The sequence below is a fragment of the Calliphora vicina genome, chromosome 3, assembly GCF_958450345.1.
Source record: "Calliphora vicina chromosome 3, idCalVici1.1, whole genome shotgun sequence".
NCBI classification, from domain to species: Eukaryota; Metazoa; Arthropoda; class Insecta; order Diptera; family Calliphoridae; genus Calliphora; species Calliphora vicina.
Genome location: NC_088782.1, coordinates 102,522,351 through 102,544,793, shown reverse-complemented (window position 1 = coordinate 102,544,793; position 22,443 = coordinate 102,522,351). Strand labels below are relative to the sequence as shown.

The 22,443-nt window shown below is 35.3% G+C and overlaps 1 protein-coding gene across 1 annotated transcript in view; it reads left to right on the top strand.

Moving 5' to 3' along the window:
- The window catches only part of LOC135955657 (cubilin homolog), a 29,993-nt gene extending 8,295 nt beyond the window's left edge, over positions 1-21,698 (top strand). The window contains exons 3-19 of the mRNA XM_065506016.1: positions 1,968-2,447; positions 2,525-2,797; positions 2,863-3,621; positions 3,682-4,005; positions 4,063-4,222; positions 4,281-4,474; positions 4,547-4,947; positions 6,622-6,939; positions 7,012-8,180; positions 8,251-8,606; positions 11,602-12,298; positions 12,366-12,547; positions 12,589-16,797; positions 16,888-17,064; positions 20,538-20,757; positions 20,825-21,393; positions 21,471-21,698. Of these exons, the coding sequence (XP_065362088.1) occupies positions 1,968-2,447; positions 2,525-2,797; positions 2,863-3,621; positions 3,682-4,005; positions 4,063-4,222; positions 4,281-4,474; positions 4,547-4,947; positions 6,622-6,939; positions 7,012-8,180; positions 8,251-8,606; positions 11,602-12,298; positions 12,366-12,547; positions 12,589-16,797; positions 16,888-17,064; positions 20,538-20,757; positions 20,825-21,393; positions 21,471-21,608 (10,626 nt within the window). The 3' untranslated portion in view covers positions 21,609-21,698. The remainder of the gene's footprint in view (positions 1-1,967; positions 2,448-2,524; positions 2,798-2,862; positions 3,622-3,681; positions 4,006-4,062; positions 4,223-4,280; positions 4,475-4,546; positions 4,948-6,621; positions 6,940-7,011; positions 8,181-8,250; positions 8,607-11,601; positions 12,299-12,365; positions 12,548-12,588; positions 16,798-16,887; positions 17,065-20,537; positions 20,758-20,824; positions 21,394-21,470) is intronic.
- The last annotated feature ends 745 nt before the right edge of the window (positions 21,699-22,443 follow it).

The following is a 22,443-nucleotide window of genomic DNA, read 5'->3' as shown; positions in this document are numbered from 1 at the left end:
CTATTCAAAAATATTAATTTCATTAACATCAATGGCATGTTCTTATTTTTGATTTTTGTCCATTGAACAAAGCACTGTGGGGCAGTGTTGCCGATTCGTGTGTTGTCATATACATTTACTTATGCGCTTACGCTTCACATAAAATATCAATATTTTGCATTCTCAACTGGTATGCCAAAGTTCCAAGTGCGGGAGTTACACTTGATCAAAGTTGAGCGATAATTTAAAAATGGATTGAGTAGAGTCGACCAACTTCTTCGGATAAAATGCAATGCATACTTATATTTAAAATTCGTAAGGCAAGCAAATTACATAAGTAAATGTTTCTCTTTTGAAAAAGAAACTTTCTGGTGTAGACTAGTGTTTTACATTTCGGAATTGTAGCTGAAGAACCGGGTTCAAATCTCAACGCACGTACAAGAATATATCTTGAAAGTACCAAAGTGTGCCCCATTAGTAATTAACTTACCTTTTTTTCAATTATTATCTCTATTAGCTGTTTTATGTTGAATAATATACAATTTCTGTTCCTTAAAATTTACTAAACCAACGAAAAGATTTCCTTGGAATAAAATACGTTTTTTATTTCAGTCGAGTATTTGTCTAGAATATACAAAAGGCCACCGAGATGGCTGCCACCTAAAATATTGAAATTCCAAAAACTAACAGAAATATTCATCGTTTCTTATCGATAGAATCAGCAAGTATGATCGATTTTGAATTTTATTTCTAAATTTATTTGTTTTGGAGATACAAAAGGTACCAATTTTACACATTCGAATTTCCAAAAATAAATTTTCTAGTGTTAGTGCTTTCGGCTGGGCTATGATGAAAAAATAATTTAGTCAGTTAGTCACGTTACTACATCATATGTGCATAATATGGGATAGTATTTAAACAAAGTTTTAGAAAAAATCACAGTAAGATCAAGCAAACATCTATGAAAATATTGGATATGTCAATTTCGTAAAATCTTTAACATAGTTAACGTGTACTAAGCAGTGTTTAAAAAACTAGACTACAAGTAGCAGTAGCAACGAAAAAACACAAGTAGTCTAGTTAAAAAATTAATAAAAACTCGGAGTCAATAATTACTACTACTACTGCTACCTTCACATTTTGGTAGCAGTAGTTGTAGTAGTACTAATAAAAGCAAAAATTAAAAGTAGCAGAGTAATTTATTTTCTATTGCTACCTTAAAAAAGACAAAGTTTTGATGTAGCAGTTATTAGTTTTTTACTAATTCTGCTACTTTTAAAATTTAGTAGTAATTGAAGTAGCAGTTGATTTAGTAGAAGAAGTAACAGTTAAGTAGCAGATGAAGTAGCAGCTAAGTAACAGTTGAGGTAGCAATAAAATAAGCCAAAAAAGTATATTATATGTTGTTGTTGTGAATTTATATTTGTGTAAGTTGGTCGTGTTGTAAACAAAAGTTTTGTTATACACACAGAAAACACGATCTTTCTGTTAGCAACACGAACATCTGAGACGAATAAAAACGAATAATTCTTTCAAACTCTCTCAAAACAAAAACAACACACAGTGTTTAATTCTGTCAATTTTGGTGTTATGACTGAAGATTTTCTTTTTTGACTACTTTTATTGCTACCTTAACTGCTGCATCAACTGCTACTTTACTGCTACCTTAAAAATTAAAACTCGATATAGAGCAGTAGTAATGATTTGTATTTTTATGCTACTACTCCATTTACAATTCATATTTTATTACCACTGCTCTGTTAAGAGTTTTATATTTTGAAGGTAGCAGTAGTTTTAAAAAAACAAGAAAACGAAAAAAGACAAATGCTGCTGCTACCGCTACATACACTTTTTTGAAGCAGTAGTTGTAGCAACAATAATAAATTTGATAGTTATCGTAGCTTTTTAAACACTGGTACTAAGCACGAATATGGGGGCGTCAAAATAAGTGTAAACAACATATTTACATCATATTCACTTCCTTGTAGGGAACCGCTTGTGAAAAAGATGTCAACGAGTGTGCTCTCTATGCCGGCACTGATTTGGGTTGTCAAAACGGTGCTCAATGCATTAATCAATTTGGCTCGTATAGTTGTATTTGTCAACCCGGTTGGTTTGGCATCCATTGTACCCAAAGAAAAGGCGATTGCATGCAATCGTCCATTTGGGAACTCTGTGGTCATGGAACTTGTGTCAGCAGCAATGATACATTTGGCTACAAATGCATCTGTGATCAGGGATGGAAAACAAATGGTTTAACGCCAGCCTGTACAGTCGATGTGGATGAGTGTGCTGAAAGTCATACAGCATGTGTAACGAAATGTATCAATTTGCCGGGATCATTTACATGTGCTCCTTGCCCAGCTGGTTTGATGGGAAATGGAGTTAATTGTCGTGATATTGATGAGTGCGCAACACAAAATGGTGGCTGTAATTTAAGTCCTAAAGTTTCGTGTATAAATTCATATGTAAGTACAAGTGGCAGTGGAAATATTAAATGAAATATAAATTTATTAGTCTTAAATTTCTCTTTTATATATTATAGGGTTCTTATCATTGCGGTGAATGTCCTCTTGGTTGGTCAGGAGATGGTCGTACCTGCGAACGTTCAACTACTATAGATCCTGCGTCAGGTTCATCTGCCATTGGTGCTGTGACTACATGTTCAAACAGCAATATTTGTCATCCTAGAGCTATATGTCATGAAATTTCAAATACTGTAGTATGCAGTTGTCCAGATGGTTTGGTCGGTAGCGGCATTGGTATTAATGGTTGTGTTGTGGGAACAGCTAAAAATTGTCTCAGTCAACCTTGTTTGGTAAGGCATAGAAATATTGTAATTAAATTGTATTTGAAACACTATGTAATTGATATATTCTATAGAATGGCGGTACTTGTGTGGATGATGGCGATCGATTTAACTGTATTTGTCCCTTGGGCTTTTTGGGGCCGACTTGTACACCCGCTCCAAGTTTTTGCTCGCCAAATCCTTGTCATAATGGTGGACGTTGTCATGTGATAAAAACTACTACCGTACACAAATTTCTATGTGAATGTAGGCCCGGCTTCCGTGGCGAGAAATGCGAAAAGCGTGCAAATGATTGTGGTGGCGTTTTAAGAGGAGAGTCCGGTCGTCTTAGTTATCCTCCCGGTGTACAATCGCAATACGAGCATAATTCCCAGTGTGCTTGGATTATTAGAACCAATGAAATATTAGTTCTGAATGTGACTTTTAACAATTTTGAGTTAGAAGACTCGACCGAGTGTCGCTTCGATTGGTTGCAAATTAACGATGGTCACAGTGCTGGCTCACAAATAATAGGACGCTTTTGTGGCACTCATAAACCTTTGGGAGGCAATATTCTATCTTCTACTCATCAGCTGTACTTGTGGTTCCGTTCAGATAATTCAACTTCTAAGGAAGGCTTTGATTTAGAATGGAACTCTATACCGCCTCAGTGTGGTGGTCTTGTTAATGTTACAACTCATGGCACAATTTCGAGTCCAGGTTCACCGGGCAATTATCCCAAAAATCGTGACTGTCGCTGGACGCTAAAGGCGCCAAATGATAAACGTTTGAAATTGACTTTCTTTAGTTTGCAGATTGAAAAACATGACAGTTGTAATTACGATTATGTGGAAGTATGCATAGATAAATCTTAAAAATCGAATTTCTAATATTTTATTTGTATATCTGCTTAGATAATTGATGCGATCTCTGGTGAAACTCTGAATAAGTATTGTAACTCTACTCATCCCCAACCTGTTTTTCTGCCTACCAACGAAGCTATTATTCACTTCCATACTGACAACATTGGCTCTGATACCGGATTCCAAATATTCTACTCTACCGAGGAACGTGTACACAACTGTGGTGGTATATACACTGCCAAAGACGGCATTATACAATCTCCACATATACAAAATGAGGCCATTTCCTGTGAATATGAAATTCGTATGGCCACCAGCGAATCTATAACAATTGAGTTTGAGATCTTCAAAATGGCATCAGAGGATTGTATAGAGGTAAATAAATATTTCAGCAATACATGTTATCAAAGTAATTAACTAATTTCTTAATAGATTTACGATGTGAAAGCCACATCAAATGAAAATATACTACAAGCAAAATACTGCGGAGAATATGAGACAATACCTCCAGTAGTTCACTCCCAATTCAATAAGATGATTCTAAAATTCTATGGCAAACCAGGAGCCGAATTTAAATTGAAATACAGAACAGGTAATATTTAGGAATATAAATAAATCAATGGTATGATTATTCATGTTCTTTTTTAAAGATTGTTCCTATAATTTGGAGGCTTCCGAGGGTGTAATACAAACACCCAGCTATCCTCAGTTGAGCAACAAAGAACGTTATTGTACCTACAAAATTATAACGGAACCCAATACCGTGATATCTGTACACGTGGATGATTTCGATTTGAAGGATTCTAGTTTGGAAGAGACCGATTGTGCTTACACTTCTTTAAAAGTAAGAAATAAATATAGAAAATATTCCATAAAAGGAAACTTTTAATCTTCAACTACTTGTTGCACGTCGCAGATTAATGATGACTTGGATAAAAATATAATGGGTCCTTTTTGTGGCGAAAAAGCTCCTATGGCTGATATTGTTTCGAAAACTAATATGCTTATTTTACACTTACAAACGGGTTTGACTTCAACGGGTCGTGGCTTTAAATTATCATACAAGGCTGTACCAATGGGAAAAACAGATTGTGGTGGTGTTTATACAAAACCAGGCTATAGCATACGTTTGCCCACCGATGAACAGGGTTTGTATATGCATGACATGACATGCTATTGGATTATTATGGCACCGAAAGATAAATTTATCATGATTGATTGGAAATCTTTCGATTTGGAGGAATCTAGTGATTGTAGTTATGATTATGTGGAACTCTATGATAATTTGGCAAAGGAAAATAATCAGGCTTTGGAGAGGTGAGTAATGAGAAATAAAATGTTAATGCGATTTTGTTTCGAAACACATTAATTTAAGAAGATGAATTGATATTTCGTAATAATCAGTAAGATTTGTTTATGATTTGGTTGTTTTAAAGATCATATAATATATATTTTTATTATCCAAGTCAATTGGGTCGAGTCGTAATTCAGCTCTGGATGGATAAAGAGCTCGCGCGTCATTGTCATTATCGCTTAAGGGCATTCAGGTCGTCCGTTTTTCGCTGTCTTCAAAAGTTTTGCTGCTCGGTCTCGCATTGGATAATGTTTGGCGTCGTCTAACCTAACTTTCATAACCTAACTTTTTAATACATGGTTTAACGTTTGAGCTTCATATATGAAGATATAGGTCGACTAGGAACTAAAATCGGCATGGAATAACTTTGCAATTTGAGAGTTTTTTAACTCCGCCAACCAAATTTAAAAAAAAATAAGTCAATTGGAATGATTCCCAGAAGGAACTATTACTTCAAAATGTCGGTGACGGTAAAACATGAAAGTGATGTGAAATATTTCACTACTGCGTATCACTCAACGAAGAAACTCAACCCTAGAACTGCATCACAAGTGAGCCACTGACCGACCAATCGTTTGTATCGATTATTAGACTATCCTTAACTAGGGATTTTCCCAGATTTCAGCAACGGGCTCACTTGACCCATTCAGTGACTGATTTTGAAGACAGAACGGTCTTGTCAACCCCAGATCTCATTCTGCAGATCTCCAAGTGATCAAGCCATGATCATATCACGATTCAACTTTAATGACTGATATTGAAGAGAGAACAGAATGTTGACAACAACTAGCTAACTCTAGAGTTCAATCTGATGTTATTCAAGAGATCTAGGCATTTACGAACCGTCTAATATCATAATTGAACTGGGAGTTCCTGGGGTCACCAGGGTTGATACTTCGAATATCTACACGCTTCTCTGCCAGTTCCGTTGCTACTGGAGGGAAGTGCGACCGCACTACGAATTGCCGAGTAGCAGTAATGAAATCAGCGTCGGAAGATCTCTGAAAAACGTCGGTAAATTCTTTTCATAGAACATTCTCTCTATGTCCTGTAGGTTAGAGGGTATTGAAAGCTCACTGAATAAATTCTTGGAGACCATTCTAGTCTACTTTCTTTACCTTAATGTAAATCAAATCGTTCTCTGTGACAGCAGGCTAATGATGTTGTGTATATATTATAGAACTATAACCCTGTTCTCTGACCTCAAGATATATCACTCTAGTCTCAAAATCGATAAGAAAAGCTCTATAAGCTTCTGATGCTTCCACCGCAGCTGGGTCTTTTTTAACTTTTGCAACTATGCTGGAATTATTCGTAATTCTCTATTACCGCACCGACCACGATGTAGTGCTGTCGGATGAATCGGGTTCTTTTCTACAATAACTACAATATGGATATCATATGAGATCTTCGGTCTGCAATCGATTGTATAAGCAATAATGTGAAGTGGATTGCGGTGGATATTTTTTTGATGTTTTGATAAATTTTATATTATATCAGTTCTCAAATATATACGTAGCTCTTAAAAAATATAAGATTAACAAAACTCTTTGATACTTTTTATATTTCAACCGGCGATATATATTTCTAAGCAAAATTATTAAATTTAAGCAAAATGTTGTTCCCCATTTCTGTAGATACTGCAACGCCCATTACCCACAGTCCTTCTTAACACACTCTAACATCTTAACGGTGAAATTCGTATCTGATGTTTCAGATTCAGCAAAAGGTTTCGAATTCAGCTATAAATTTATAGATGCCACTAATCAATGTGGTGGCAAGATTCACTCTTCTAATGGCAAAATACACACTCCTAATTGGCCCTCAAATTATACTGGTGATTTAGATTGTACCTGGATCATAATTACACCACCAGGTACACAAATTGAATTGCAGATAGAGATATTTGATTTGGAAATGTCAAATAATTGTTCTAGCGATTGGTTGGAAATAAGGTAAGCAAATTGTTAACGGTAATATTGAAAAACTGACAAGGATTTTACAAAATTTATTTTAAAATTTTCCAGAAATGGCGGTTCAAATCACTCAACCTTGTTGGGACGATTCTGCGGCAATATGACCAATATACCCCATGTCATACCTTCATTCACTAATCAAATGTATTTGTTTTTCCACTCCAATGGCTTTGTCAATCAAAAGGGTTTCCAGATACGTTGGTTTGTTTTCTCCAATGGTTGTGGTGGCAATTTAGAAGGTGAACAAGGTGTTGTTACTTCACCCTTCTATCCCGAACCCTATCCTAATAAGGCCGAATGTGACTGGAGATTACATGTGCATCCTGGTTCTGCTATACATCTTACCATTGTTGATCTAGCTTTAGAGAATTATTCCAATTGTCGGTATGATACATTATCCATATTCGAAGGTACAACAGATATCAAAACCCACTTAGCTTCAATATGCCAAATGAACGAAAATAAAGAGCCCTTGGAATATATAATTAATAGCAATGAGGCCTTGATACAACTGAAAACAGATGATTCTAATCGTGAGCGTGGTTTTTTGCTCTCATACAGAGCAAATTGTTCGGTAACATTAAGCAAAAATTACGGTGTTATAGAGAGTCCAAATTATGGAGTCCCATTCAATGATTATAGCGATGATGTAAACTGTACCTGGACTCTGAAAGCGCCTAAGGGCAATCATATACAGGCTGAGTTCACCTACTATGATACAGTGGACAAAAAGACAGTGTTGGATATTAGAGATGGCAATAATAAAACTTATGGTATTCAGCAGCAGGGACAACGAATTAATTCCACTAGTGATACTATAGTCATTAAACAAAGATCAAACAAATTTAATTTTCAATTGGAATATGCCATGGTGGGCTGTATCGAAGTATATCGGGCCGATAATGGAACATTTGCATCGCCCAATTACCCAAAACCCTATCCCAACAATATAGAATGCCTATGGGAAATAACCTCACAGCCAGGCATGGGTATTCAAGTTGAAATAGAAAGTTTAGATTTGGAGGATTCAGTTAATTGCACTAAAGATGCCTTGGTCATATCCCCACATTATCACAGCGATAACGTTAAGGAACGTCATTGTGGTAAACATGAAAGTTTGATCATTAGCTCATCCAGTCATAAATTATATGTCAGATTCTATAGTGATGGTCAGGGTAATGGACAAGGTTTCCAGGTTAAATACACCACTCAAAAAAGCAGTAAGTTTTTTTAATTTTAATTTCGCTAATACAATTGAATAAAAAATGCTATACTTCTCATTTACAATAGAATGCGGCGGTACATTACAAAGCAAAAATGGTGTAATCACATCACCAAATTATCCCAATAATTATCCAGAAAACTCGGATTGTGAATGGACTATAACGGTAACGGATCATCATGCCATTATCTTTACCATGGATGAATTGGATTTGGAGGATTTCTATGATTGTGAAATGGATTATGTAGAAGCTTTTGAGGAAAGAAGTGACAGCGATGCTGAGCCATTACAACTGTTTAAGAAATGTGGTGCTATGGAGTCAGAAGCTAATAATACATGGAGAAGTATAGGTAATACGGTGACAGTGCGTTTCCATTCGGATGATTCGGTGTCAGCTAAAGGATTTAAATTAAGTTATGTTGAGGTAAGTTAAGAAACCGTTGAGAGTTTTAGTATAATATTTCTGGTTGGTGCCAGCGACAGGATTTGGTTGATCCGCTTATAATATGGTAATTGCTATGCCTACATAACATTATGATGTTTGGCTAGAACAACATAATTTTCTGATGTAGTTTGTTTCCTTCAGTTGCGTTGCTTACTGCGTATTCAATGATGTTTTCTGTTAAGGATCTGCACTTTAATATGTCGTAAGGATGGAGTGAAGTGGAGCTGACTGAACAGTCTAAAATATTTCCTGTTAACTATAGAGAACAGTATGTTCGATGCGAGGACAGTAGGCATCAAGCCTGTTACACTGTCCTGATCTTACTCATGCCAAAACTACTCTTGTTATACCCTTCACCTACGTTTTAATGCGTATTCAATCATATCTTCTGTTAATAATCTGCAGGACTAAGTTATGTTGAATCAATTTGATTTTATATGTCAACCAGCTGACCCGACAGATGTTGTTTTGTCAAATTAAAAAAAAAGCTTGTGTTCGATTTGTGAATTTGTGAGAAGCGGTTTGAAATGGGTAAAAATAGTCAAAAAGAAAAAAAAAACGTATTGTTGAATGATAATTTTTATTCATACATCTAGGTTTGAGTTATGTTTGATTTATATTCGATTTTAAAATATGTACAATGAATCTTATGGTCATAATAAAATATACATAGAAGCGTTACTGAGAGGCAAAGAACCTAAGTCTGTTGTCAAAAACATAAGTCATGGAACAACAGAATACATGTAGATCAATATAGATATTCTGAGTTTTTATATAAGTAATCGAATTTTGGTCTGAAATATGAGTGATCACATATCGAGCTCCTTTTCTTGGTTAAACGATTATTGGCCAAGTTATTAGCGAATTTAGATATTTTGAGTTTTTATATAATCGATTTTTGTTCAGAAATATGAATGATCATAGATTGAGCTTCTTTTCTTGATTAAACGTTTATTGGCCATGTTATTAACGTATTTAAATATTTTGAGTTTTTATATAAAAAATTGATTTTTGTTCAGAAATTAGCGAATTTAGATATTTTGAGTTATTAGCGAATTTAGATATTTTGAGTTTTTATATAAAAACTCGAATTTTGGTCAGAAATATGAGTGATCCCAGATTGATGTATTTTACAGATGTGGCCAAATTTTATTTCTGTAAAATCTTTTGCGGAGTATTGAGAACATTAAAAAAAAATTTCCAACTCGGCCCCAGCGTCCTGCGTTTTTGGATATATCGAATAAAAATTGGCGGAGTCAATTGATTTTTTGTTCAGATGTTTTTAAGGCCCAAAAATATTCCACCATAAAGTATACCGATCGACTTAGAATCACTTTCTGAGTCGATTAAACGATGTCCGTCTGGTTGACTGGTTGGCTGGTTGGCTGGCTGGCTGGCTGGCTGGCTGGCTGGCTGGCTGGCTGGCTGGCTGGCTGGCTGGCTGGCTGGCTGGCTGGCTGGCTGGCTGGCTGGCTGGCTGGCTGTCCATGTAAACCTTGTGCGCAGAGTACAGGTCGCAATTTTGAAGATATTTCTATCAAATTTGGTAAATATTATTTTTTCGTCCCAAGGACCAAGCCTATTGAAACTGGCTGAAATCGGTCCATTATTTCACCTAGCCCCCATACAAATGTCCTTCCGAAATTGGACTTTATCGGTGATAAATGTTTAATTTATAAATGTATCTCCATAAGTTGCGCTCCAAATAAGTTTTATATATACTAAATTCATGTCACCAAATTTTGTTACGATCGGTCCATAATTAGTCATAGCTCCCATATAGACCCGCTTCCGAAAATCACTTTAACGTGCACAAATGGCTTAAAAATGTGTGTACACTCACAAAATTTAACATAGTAAACTTTCATATAGACATAAATCACACGACCTAATTTCATGGTGATCGGTCCATAATTGGTCATAGCCCCCATATGAGGCCCACTTCCGAAAATCACTCAAAAATATAAATTATTGAAATTTTAAAAGAAAAATGTTTTTGCTCTTTTACTTAGTGTAGGGTATTATATGGTCGGGCTGGACCGACCATACTTTCTTACTTGTTATTTATATAGATATATCTATTGAGTTTTCTATGCTTTTCTATGTTTTTACTGCGAAATTTATATGAGCTTGATTTTGCATATACCGAGGCAGTGAAGAAGCATTCAAGCATTAAACTCGGACGGTTTTGCTGGAGATTATTTCAGTTTATGCGCATAAAAGAATATTGCTTTTGCGACAGGAGATAACAAAGAGCTCGGTTTGTGCGATGCTACTTGACTCGCGGTTTTCGTTAATTTCAGCAGTGGGACAACTTAACCCATGTTCAAAATAACGCATTCAATTAAGCTTTTATCGTAAAGGTTTGGCATTTTCGTCATAAACTTATTCCATCTAGTTCAAAAGTATCACAACATTTTCTACAACTCTGAACGTGAAAAAATTTGTCACTTCAGTGACAGGAACGTTGTGTAGTTTTTGAACTGCACTTCGTTTTGCCTTAAGTCTACGTCAAAACGATTTGACAGCAGACCACTACTTGCCTAAGGCTGTGCTCAAGTTGTAGTTCTTCTTATAATCAATCCATCGTTTCCTCATGTCAGTCTCTTCTAACAAGTCCTGTGATAGTAGACATCTGAGGGTTTCATGGGATCATTGGTCATTCCAGTGAGTGGATCCGGCAGTCGCGAGAATGACAAATAATTCAGTAATGATCAATTATATTATAGGGGACGTAAATGGTTTATATTTCATTTACTTGTTAACACCTATAAGAATTAGAGAACATTTACTTAAACCTATTGTAAGTTTTGTTAGATTGTAGACTATTGTAGGTTTGGTTGAATTCAATTGACAGTTACCTCTAGCGAAGTTCACTTCAATCGAAACATTTTGTTTGTTTATGATACCGCTGTAGAGCCACTATAATATCTGAATAGTTTTAATGACTTACCAAAAATTTATTTTCTTTTAGGATTGTGGCGAACGTATTGTCATTGATGACGAGGAATATGTTGACCTTACAATTAATAAATATTCCCTAATCAATCAAACCTGCGAATGGCAAATAATTGCAAAAAATCTCACAAAACATGTTACGCTGGCATTCAGTCATATACAACTTAATCCTGCTTTAGCCAAACTATATCCTACCGAAGGAGATTGTATAAATATAGGTATTGTGGTTTACGATGGGTCATCGGATGCATCACCAGTACGATCCAGATTTTGTAAATCTCATCCACCGGATATAGTATCGAATGGCCATGCTTTGACATTAAAAGTTCCCATGGGCCTTATAGCTGAAGTTGATGCAACTGTATATGCAATAGATAATTTGTGTGGCAATTACTTCAAATCTATAACAGGAAAATTTGCCTCACCTAATTATCCTTCTTCGTATCCGGTTAATATACAGTGTACTTGGTATATAATGGCCAGTCAGGGTAATAGTATTGGTTTGACATTTGAGTCAATGGATTTGGAAGATTGTGATGAATGTAACAACGATTATCTGGAAGTTAGAGGAGGTCTTGGCGTGGGCACCCTTTTAGGTTTACATTGTGGCAATCGAATTCCAGCTGCTGTAGAAGGAGCTGAGACGTTGAGTGTAATTTTTAATAGTAATGATGACATTGTGGGAGAAGGTTTTATAGCCACTTATTATTATGGTAAGTTGGAAATATTTAGTTTGGTATAGAAAAAAATAGCTTTTAAACTTGGTATATTATTTTTCAGTTAAACATAATGAAATTAATGGCACCAGTGGAGTAGTGGAATCTCCTGCCTATCCATCCCGATTTCATAGCGATGAATTATACAGTTGGCGTATTACTGTGGATAGGAACTATGTAGTTTTGCTGTCAATTAAACATATTTTGGATACAGACATACCCTATATAAAGGAAAGTGATCAAAAAGTATAAATATTAGCATGATATTAATCTATTTAATAATTTAGTTCTACGATGGTTATTCTGATATTGGAGCACCAATTGATTATGCCAACACCCATGTTATACGATCAAATACCAATATTCTATATTTCACCGCCACTCGTGGACCCTTCCAGTTCAAATGGAAGCAACTATCCAAGGATGTGGTGCATAGCAATCAGACTGCAGAGAAAATGTCTGAACTTTGTGGCAATCAATATTTTCGCATAAACAAAACCCCGCTCTTGTTTAGTTCACCCGGTTATCCTCAAGGCTATGATGCTAATCTACAATGTGCCTGGACTGTAATTTCAAACAACCCCGCTATGCATACAGAACTGTTACTTTTGAAAATTGACCTTGAAGAATTTGATGAATGTTTTGCTGATTATGTTAAAGTGTCTAAGAGTAGTGATTTGCAAAACTGGCAGGAGCTGGAAAAGATGTGCAAAACGACTTCCAATAAAATAATAAGATTCGAAGGAAATCCCTATTTGAAGGTGGAATTTGTAACTGATACTGGCGTCAATAAAACTGGATTTGCATTTTTGGCATCGACCAAATGTGGAGCCGAACTGGGGGACAGAAGAGGCTTCGTCAATATTACTGAATTAAATGTGAATAGTGGTTTTAACCAGCAAGACTGTGTTTGGACCATTAGAGTGAGACAAGGCAGGCGAATACGTCTATCATTTCCAGATTTTTGGTTACGTAGCCCCAATACAGACTGTAAGACATACATTTTGGTGCGTAATGGTATGGCTGAGGATTCACCATTTTTGGGCAAAGGAAAATACTGTGACAATGATATAACTGATATCTTGGAAACCTCTTCAAATCGGGCTTATATTAAATTTACTCGAACAGGTTTTTCTGAATTCCTGGCTTCATTCCATTATGAGGAAATTATACCAGAGTGTTCCAAAGAAATTATTCTAAATGAAAACTATAAATGGGATCGTATTCAAACTATAACTACACCCAACTATCCCAATATACCCAATCCTCATTCTGAGTGTATTTGGAAAATTATAGCTCCGTTACATAAGACAATAACACTAGACTTCTTTGGTGACTATGATTTGATTCCCGTCAATTCTGATTCTAAGCAATGCGAACTAGAATATGTGCAGGTTAATGATGGAGCCACAGAAATGGCCCCAGTTATTGGCAAATATTGTGGAGCTATAAAACCAAATACCATACGTTCAACTGGCAATATATTGAGAGTGCTTTACTTCACGGATGTTTCAGAGCCTCACAAGGGTTTCCAGGCCAATGTTAGCATAAGTCGTTGCGGTGGTTCCTATTATGACTCCGAGGGTATCATAACAGCACCATTGTTGCGACTGAAACCCAATGAAAAGGAATTGGAATGTGTATACACATTAGAAATGCCCTTAGGTTCTACCATAAATATTAGCGTAGATAAAATAAGTTTACCGGAGCCGTATGGTGGACAAAACTCAGAGTGCAAGCAAGAAACTCACTTAGAATTACAAGAGATTGATGCCTTCTCTACGGACACAGAAAATATAACCGATACCTTATTTTTGTGTGGCTCGGTTGCCAATCGTTATATTGTCGAAACCAATAAACTGAGAATAGTTTTGCGAATTAAGGATGGTGTTTATGACGCGGATAGTTTTCAGATTAGCTACTCTGTGAGAGGAAATAAATGTGTCGAGACTATAGTGGGCAAACGCGGCATATTACAAACTCCAAAGTATCCCAAGAGTACAGGTGCACCAATACACTGTATTTGGAATTTGAGAGTCCCCAAGGGCAGGCGTATTAAGGTGGAATTCTTAGATTTTGATATGAATAGCGGACATTCAACGGGACAAATCTATCGTAGTTTGACATCTAGTAATGATCCTTTACTATCTTCTATTATAGAGCGCGTAACGGATACTGTACCAGCTGTTATATATTCTACTGACAACACCATGACCATACATGCTTATGTATTTTCATTCTTCAAGAATCGTGGTTTCAAACTCAAATACTCATCTGATGAATATTCCACACATTGTCGCAATTTGCTGTGGTTCTACGATGACAGCCACATGGCTACTCCTCAGACTATAAAATTCAAAAGAGATGATAATGAGAAATCGCTGTATTGTGCCTACGATCTTAGACCCAGCTTCAATCAAACCTTGTCCGTGCAAATAGTAAAGCAAGAAAATTACAAAACCACACATCAGCGAATCGTATATTCCTGCAAATACTCTTCGGCTGTGCAATTATTTTCTGGAGATGAGCGCATCCTGCCCCTGTTAATGTGTCGTAATGATACCCAACCCTCCTTTAGACTACCATATGCCAGCAAAATGGTAATAAACTTTCATAACAATAATGGCCTGCACGAACTCGAACTGCAATTGACCTCTTATAAATGTGGTGGTGTGTGGTCTATTGAGTATTACGATGATTTCGTTATTACACAGCCGGATATGAAAAATCATACCGGGCACTTGGAATGTGCCTGGGCAGTATGGGGTCAATATGGTAACACACTGGAACCGCCTGCATTTTCCGACATTTTGGAGAATATGCAAGTAGATGTAGGCCTTACCACTGACTTTAAGGGCAAATGTGCAGAGGAATATTTGATAGTCTACAATGGACACAATCAAGACTCACCTCATCTGGGCCGTTACTGCGAGCAATCCACCATTACAAATCTAGTAGCAACTGGTGGTATCTTTGTAGAGTTTATAACACAAAACTACAATCCACTGTCCGTGTTCAATTTGACGGTTCATGAGGGCAGTGGTTGTGGCGGTGAGCTAAAATATCCCTATCGCCAAATCATATTCGATTATCAGTATAAAAACAATGTTGAGTGTGTTTGGAGCTTAGCCACAGTAGCAGGATTCCATTTGGCAGCAATATTTCGAAATCACTTCTTCATAGAATCATCGCCTAACTGCTCCAAAGATTTCCTTAAGTTCCAACAAAGATCCTTACAGGGTGAATGGCAAGATATTGTTACAGTTTGTGGACGTTCGCCACCGCCTATGATTAATACCACTACGGCAGAAATGCGTGTAATTTTCCGCTCGGATGAAGCTATAACTGGTAGAGGCTTTACTATTAATTTCGATCGCAACTGTGGTGGTATTCTGTTTGCCACCGACACCATGCAACAGCTAAACTCGCCAAATTATCCTTTGGAATATCCACCCAATCTAGTTTGTAACTACACCATTATACCCTCGCCCAGTATTAGTAAAACAGAATCGGATAGTTTGTACATACGATTTATAGATTTTATCATCGAAGAATCTACACTTCATAAGTGTATGTTTGATAATGTCACTATAATTACACGTGACAACCAAAATGAACCTGTATCGAATACACTATGTGGCCGGAAAACAAATTATCAGATAAGATCCAAAAAATCCATATCGATTATATTTCAAACTGACGGAAGTTATGGTCGTAAAGGTTTTCTAATGAACTACGGCCACAACAAATGTAGCGCAGTCATTACTAACTCGACCATTATCGAGTCACCGCGAGATTCTTCCACACAAATGTATCCCCATAACAGTATATGCTCTTGGCAACTACAGGCTCTGGAAAATTATAAAATCATGATTAAGTTTGAACAAATTGACTTTGAGTCCCAGGGCATGTGTACCTACGACGCTGTAGAAGTCTACAAGGGTCTCAATACCGTCGAGGATCAACGTTTGGTTCAGTTATGTGGCAACATTACGGGTCAGACGGAAATTATAACCATACAACAGAATACCGGTCTCATACGTTCCTTTTCCGATGACCGTGATGCCTCAGCGGGATTTAAAGCCCTGGTGAGATTTCTGCCGAATTGCGACAATCACATACACTTGGAATCGTCAAATTCCAGCTATGAGTTCACTCGTTTCTCTGGCCAATATGCCAATAATTTAGATTGCTCCTGGCTATTTACAACTTCAGCAGATCGTCAGCTAAAATTAGAGTTTACCAGTTTTCATGTGGAAAATTCTTCCAGCTGTTTAGATGACTACTTGGATGTTCGTGATGGTTCGGGTTCATTTTCCGATCAAATTGGACAATTTTGTGGTCATGATTTGCCCAGTCCATTGGTTTCCTCCAAATCCACACTACTACTGAGATTTGTAACGGATTCTAAGGAGTCGAGCAGTGGATTTATGGCCACCATTAGGTCAGTGCCAAAGATATGTGGTCAACAAAATTTGGATTTAACTTTGAAAAAGGTAATTGTTTTAAATAAAATTTTTGTAATGTTTTTTTAATTTCATGGTAATAAATAATCTCAAAATATTATTTTCTCTTTTTTTGTGAAGGCGGTAACTATAGTTTCACCCGATGATGGTTCGAGCAAATATCCCAATAATATCAATTGTGTTTGGAAAATCAAAAGCGACAATAACATCCATTTACATTTTGAGAAACTTGATATTGATGGTCCTGATACGAATGGTTCCTGTTCAACAGATTATATTAAAATTATTAACAGTGATGTAAGTTTTGTAAAGGCTAGGTTACTATTTAAAATTTCTTCATCTGAGCTAGTTTTTACAAATATGTACATTAAGGTGGCCTCAGAAAAAGACAACTAAAACAAGTAAGAGTACTATATTCGGCCGTGCCGAATCTTAAATACCCTCCACCTAAATATGATGGTATAAAAGCTGAAATAATATAATAATTGTTAGAAAGACTAGTTTACGCAGAAGATATTTTATTTCAAATGTACAAAAAATTTTATCTAATTCAGCAATTTATAACTGAAATTCCTATTAGAACGTTTGACACAGTTAATTATTGTGTTTTAATTGAGAAATTGTCGTCTAAATTTAATTTTTCTAAATCTTCGTGTACATTATTATTTTCTTACATAGGTAACCGTAAACAGTTTGTTGGAACTGGGTTAAACGATCTACAATATCTGAGTGTCAAAGTGGCGCACAGTGGTATGAGAAAAAAAAGAGGGAAACAAATCTGTAACTTCTAAACCCTTAGTCCGATTTTAATGAAATTTCACATGCGCAAAGGGGAAGTGTTGTCGAGTTTAAGTCTGGACCTCAACATTTTTCCCTTTTAACCTCAAGTGAAGAAACAGAGTATAAAAAAGGGTATACAAATATATTTAGACAAATTTCAAAATATTTGGTTGTGGGACTTATGCGGGAGCTATGACCTATTATGATTCGATTGTCATAAAATATTTTTACGTGATTTTTATGTATTTATATGAGAGCTGTGGCCAATTATGGACCAATATTCACAAAATTCAGTATTATGATTTTTGAATACAAATTACTGATCTGTGTACTATTTTGGTTTAATATATGGATGCTATGACCTATTATAGTCCTAAGTATTTAAGGGCTATTTTTGTAGAATTTCATATAAACAACGCTATTAACAAGAGTGGATCTTATGTGGGATCTATGCCGAATTATGCACCAATATTTAAAAAATCTTGTAGTACGATTCTTGGATACAAATTACTCATCGGTGTAAAATTTTGGTTGATTGTAGATTTTTATGGATATTTGTGCAGGGTAATGTGTTTTCCTGAAGAAGTTCTTATATGGAGGTTATGACCAATTATGGGCCTATCATCATAAAATTTGGTACATCGATTTTTGTATATATTGAATAAATTTGTTTTGAATTTCAACCTGATAACTATATTTGTAAGAAATGTATGAGGATATTAGTGATTTTCGGGAGTGGACCTTATATGGGAGCTATGGTTAAATATGGACCGATATTCACAAAATCCAGAAGTATGATTACTGGATTCAAATTACTGGATCTGTGCGTAATTTCATTTTGATATCGATATGTTTATAATACTTTTTAAGGTTAATATCTTTTTTCGGAAATGGGCCTTATAGGGAGCTATGACCAATTATCGGCCAATCTGCATAAAATTTGGTACAGTGATATCTATATATATGAGTATAATTTTTGTCGAATTTTAGCATGATAAAGATATTTATAAGAAATTTATGAGTACTTAACTGATTTTCGGAAGTGGACCTTATATGGGAGCTATGGTCAAATATGGACCGATATTCACAAAATCCAGTAGTATGATTTCTAAATATAAATTACGGATCTGTGTGAAATTTTGTTTTGATATTGATATTTTTTAGATATTTATGTAGGTTATTGTGTTTTTCGGAAGTGCTCCTTATATGGGAGCTATAACCAATTATCGGCCGATCTTCATATAATTAGGTACAGCGATTTTGGTATATATGGGGATTATTCATGTCGAATTTCAACTTGATAGCGATATTTATAAGACATTTATGCTTATTTAAGAGATTTTCGGAAGTGTACTTTATATGGGGGCTATGGTCAAATATGGGCCGATCCACGAACAATTTTGTAATATAATTTCTTTTACCACGAGACTTATTTTTGCTGAATTTTATGTGGATATTCCTATTCTGTAGGCATTTATAGACCATAGAACCATATTTCGGGAAAAAATTTGTATGGGGGCTAGGAGAAATCATGGACCGATTCTTATAATTTTCACCAGAGTTACTCCGTTTATCATAAAAGTAACGAGTGCAAAATTTTATGATATTAGCTGCAATATATTTACAAAAAATGTCCAAAAATATGTGAAAATTATTAATTTTTTTTTGAGGTTGTCCCACATTTTCATTCATAACTTTGGTTCCACTGTACCGATTTCGCTGATTTTCAATACCAAACTGCTTAGGACAATAATAAACATTTTTCTTGTAACTCTACTAAGTTTGTTTGCGTATTTTGGACGTGAGCGTGTTTTACACAGACGGACAGACGGACAGACGGACAGACAGACGGACATGGCTCAATCGACTTAGAATTTCATAAGGATCAATAATATATATACTTTGTTGGGTCTCAGATGAATATTTCTCAATGTTACACACGGAATGACAAACTTATATATACCCTCATTCACCACTTATGGTGGTGGAGGGTATAATGAAAGTTGACATTGTTTAAGATAGGTACTATTTCTAAAAATATTTGTCCCACCACTAGCCGTTGATGAGCTAGATCTATGTATAAAGAAATACTTTTTCAAGGTGTTTCAACCTTCGCCATAAGTGGTAAGGCTATATACAAGTTTGTCATTCCGTTTTTAGTTTCCATATTTTTCCTTTGCGACACCATGACGTATATTCTGGGACATTATATATAGCTGACTAGATTAAGTCATATCCGTCTGCCAGTTAAGATCAGCTTTCGACAACCCCCAAATAACATAAAAAATTATTTATACACCAATATATCCGATATAGACCCGGTTCGGCTGCTATTTCAAATCAGCAAATTCGTCCCAAAATTCAAAAATTAAGCTTTGCAATATTAGCCTCTTAAACTGGAAAACAAAACAAAGTAATCGACGACCCAAAAACAACATTCGTAGATTAAACTTAATTTCAGATTAAAATAAATATGCATGTAACATTTAAAAAAGATTCTGGGTAGTTATCGATAGCTGATTCGATAGCCATTACCGTCTGTCCATCTTTTGGTTGAAATCAACTTTCCGAAGCCACAAAATATCACACATACATGATTGCTACATCATTATATCTGCTATAGTCCAACTTAGATTGCTATTTAAAATCGAGAAAATCGACCTGCAATGGAATTCCCAGCAGTTCTAGGAGACTGTCCCGAACTAGTGATTTTACCTACCTTTTATGGTGACAACTAGTTACATATTTAGCTGCGTGACTAATTATTTATTTTATTTACTTCAAAGTCTACAGAATTACAAAATTCCTTTTATTTAAAAAAGAGCATGCCCTAAGCAGGGAATTAATTGATCCGTTTTGATTACAATGAGACTGCCAGATAGCTGGTCTCAAGCTTTCATTTTTGTTGAGAACGGATAATATACATACCTACTTATTTACAATTTTCTACTTAAAAAAATTAAAACAAAAAAATGTTACCCATTACTCAGGATGCCGATGAAATCGATAAAGGTTATGGCAGTAAATTAATTTTTAATGGACGTTCCTCGTCGTATCTGGGAGCTTACAATTATGCTGCCGAACATATTTATTGTGGCAACAGAGTGCCCGATGACTATTTCTCATCATCGAAATCTGTTTTCGTTAAATTTAAATCCAACAACGATGTGGCTAAAAGTGGTTTCAAATTGAAGGCTACCACAGCTGAAGGTAAGTTAACTTTAACATTTTCCTTAAACGATCTAAATCTCTGACAAGTTATTTAAATATTTTTCAGGCTGTTTTCGAAATTTTACTGCTACTCAAGGACGCATTAAACTCTCCGAATCTACAGATCACTGCGATATATACATTAAAGTTCCTGTAAATTACACTTTGAGTCTCTATTACAATGAGTTAATGTTTTCGGAATATGATTGTGAAAAGGAAAACATTGAGGTATTTGATGCTCGCACCAATTCCTCGTTACAAAAACTATGTGAGTTTGTCGACACCGGCAAGTCACTGTTCTCCAACAGCAATGAATTACGCATGCGTTTGAAACTGAGTGGCTATTATACGCAAATTGATATCACCTATTTGGCCAGTAATAATGGACCCGGTTGTGGTGGAGATTTTTACAATACCCAAGGCTTACTCACCAATCCCTACTATCCCAATCATGTGCGCAATAATTCGGACTGTCGTTGGAATATACGTGTACCGGGCAATATGAGAGCTCTTTTAAGATTCCCTGTCTTTAATATGGGTGCCAAGAGTACTTGTCGCACAGACTATTTGCAAATCATTGAATATGATGGACATGATAGTGGGGAGGAGAAATTAATGCGTCAGTTTTGTGGAGAGGTAAGTAAACCTAGTTGTTAATTCAAATACATATATTTTTAAATAATCAATGTTTTATTTTATTGCTTATTTTTCAGGATGAGCCTAACTTCTATCTGAGCTCTAAGAGTTATGTGACCATACGTTTCCATAAAACAGTTAATTATGATGGTACTGGCTGGGTTATTTCCTTTAGGGGAGTTCATCCTTCTGCTAATGTAAACTACATTTATTAATAATTCTATTGTTAAAATAATATTTAAGTATAAAACATATTTCTGAAATAAAAACCTGCTGCAACTCAGCATAGTATAATTCAAAATACATACTTATTAGAGTATTTTTTTTATAGAAAGTTTTATATTATTTACAAAAAAAACGTTTGCATTTACTCTAAAAATATAATGATTTCAAATATAATATTTGCAACCGTATATTTTTAACCCCCAACTAATTAGTTCATGTAACTATTCAGTACTATTTTAATTCTCCCTTATTAAAGGTCAACGCAAATGCTGTTGTCAAGGATTTTATTTATTTTTTTGGCTTAATAGTAGCCATTTTATTCTAGTGGTAATTAAAACTACATTTCAAGGATTATAAAATTCTTAAAACACGTACTTTATATAAGGAGGTGGTTGCTTTTTTTGCCATATTTGGACATACAATTTTGTCACTTTAATTAAGTTCTTTTACTTGATATACTTTATAAAATGTTTTGGTTTTGATGTTTTCTCTATTATATAAATTATTTTATAAATGTATGGGATTTTGATTTTTACCAGTATTAACAAGTAAAAGTGTTATATTCGGCAGTGCCGAATCTTATACACCTACGCACCAACATTATAATATTGCCACATTTATCGGTGCTCACGATTTCGTTAGTTCAATAGGCCAGGGGTCCCCAATGCAAGACACCTCGGGTATGTTACATTTTTAAAACGATCCTATTTCTTTGTTTGAATTCCGACTTAAAAAATTAGATATAAAGAATCTCCTTGTAGAGCACTATAAAAAACCTTGTCGTAACTATAAATTATCTCTTATAGCTTAGAAGATATTTGCATT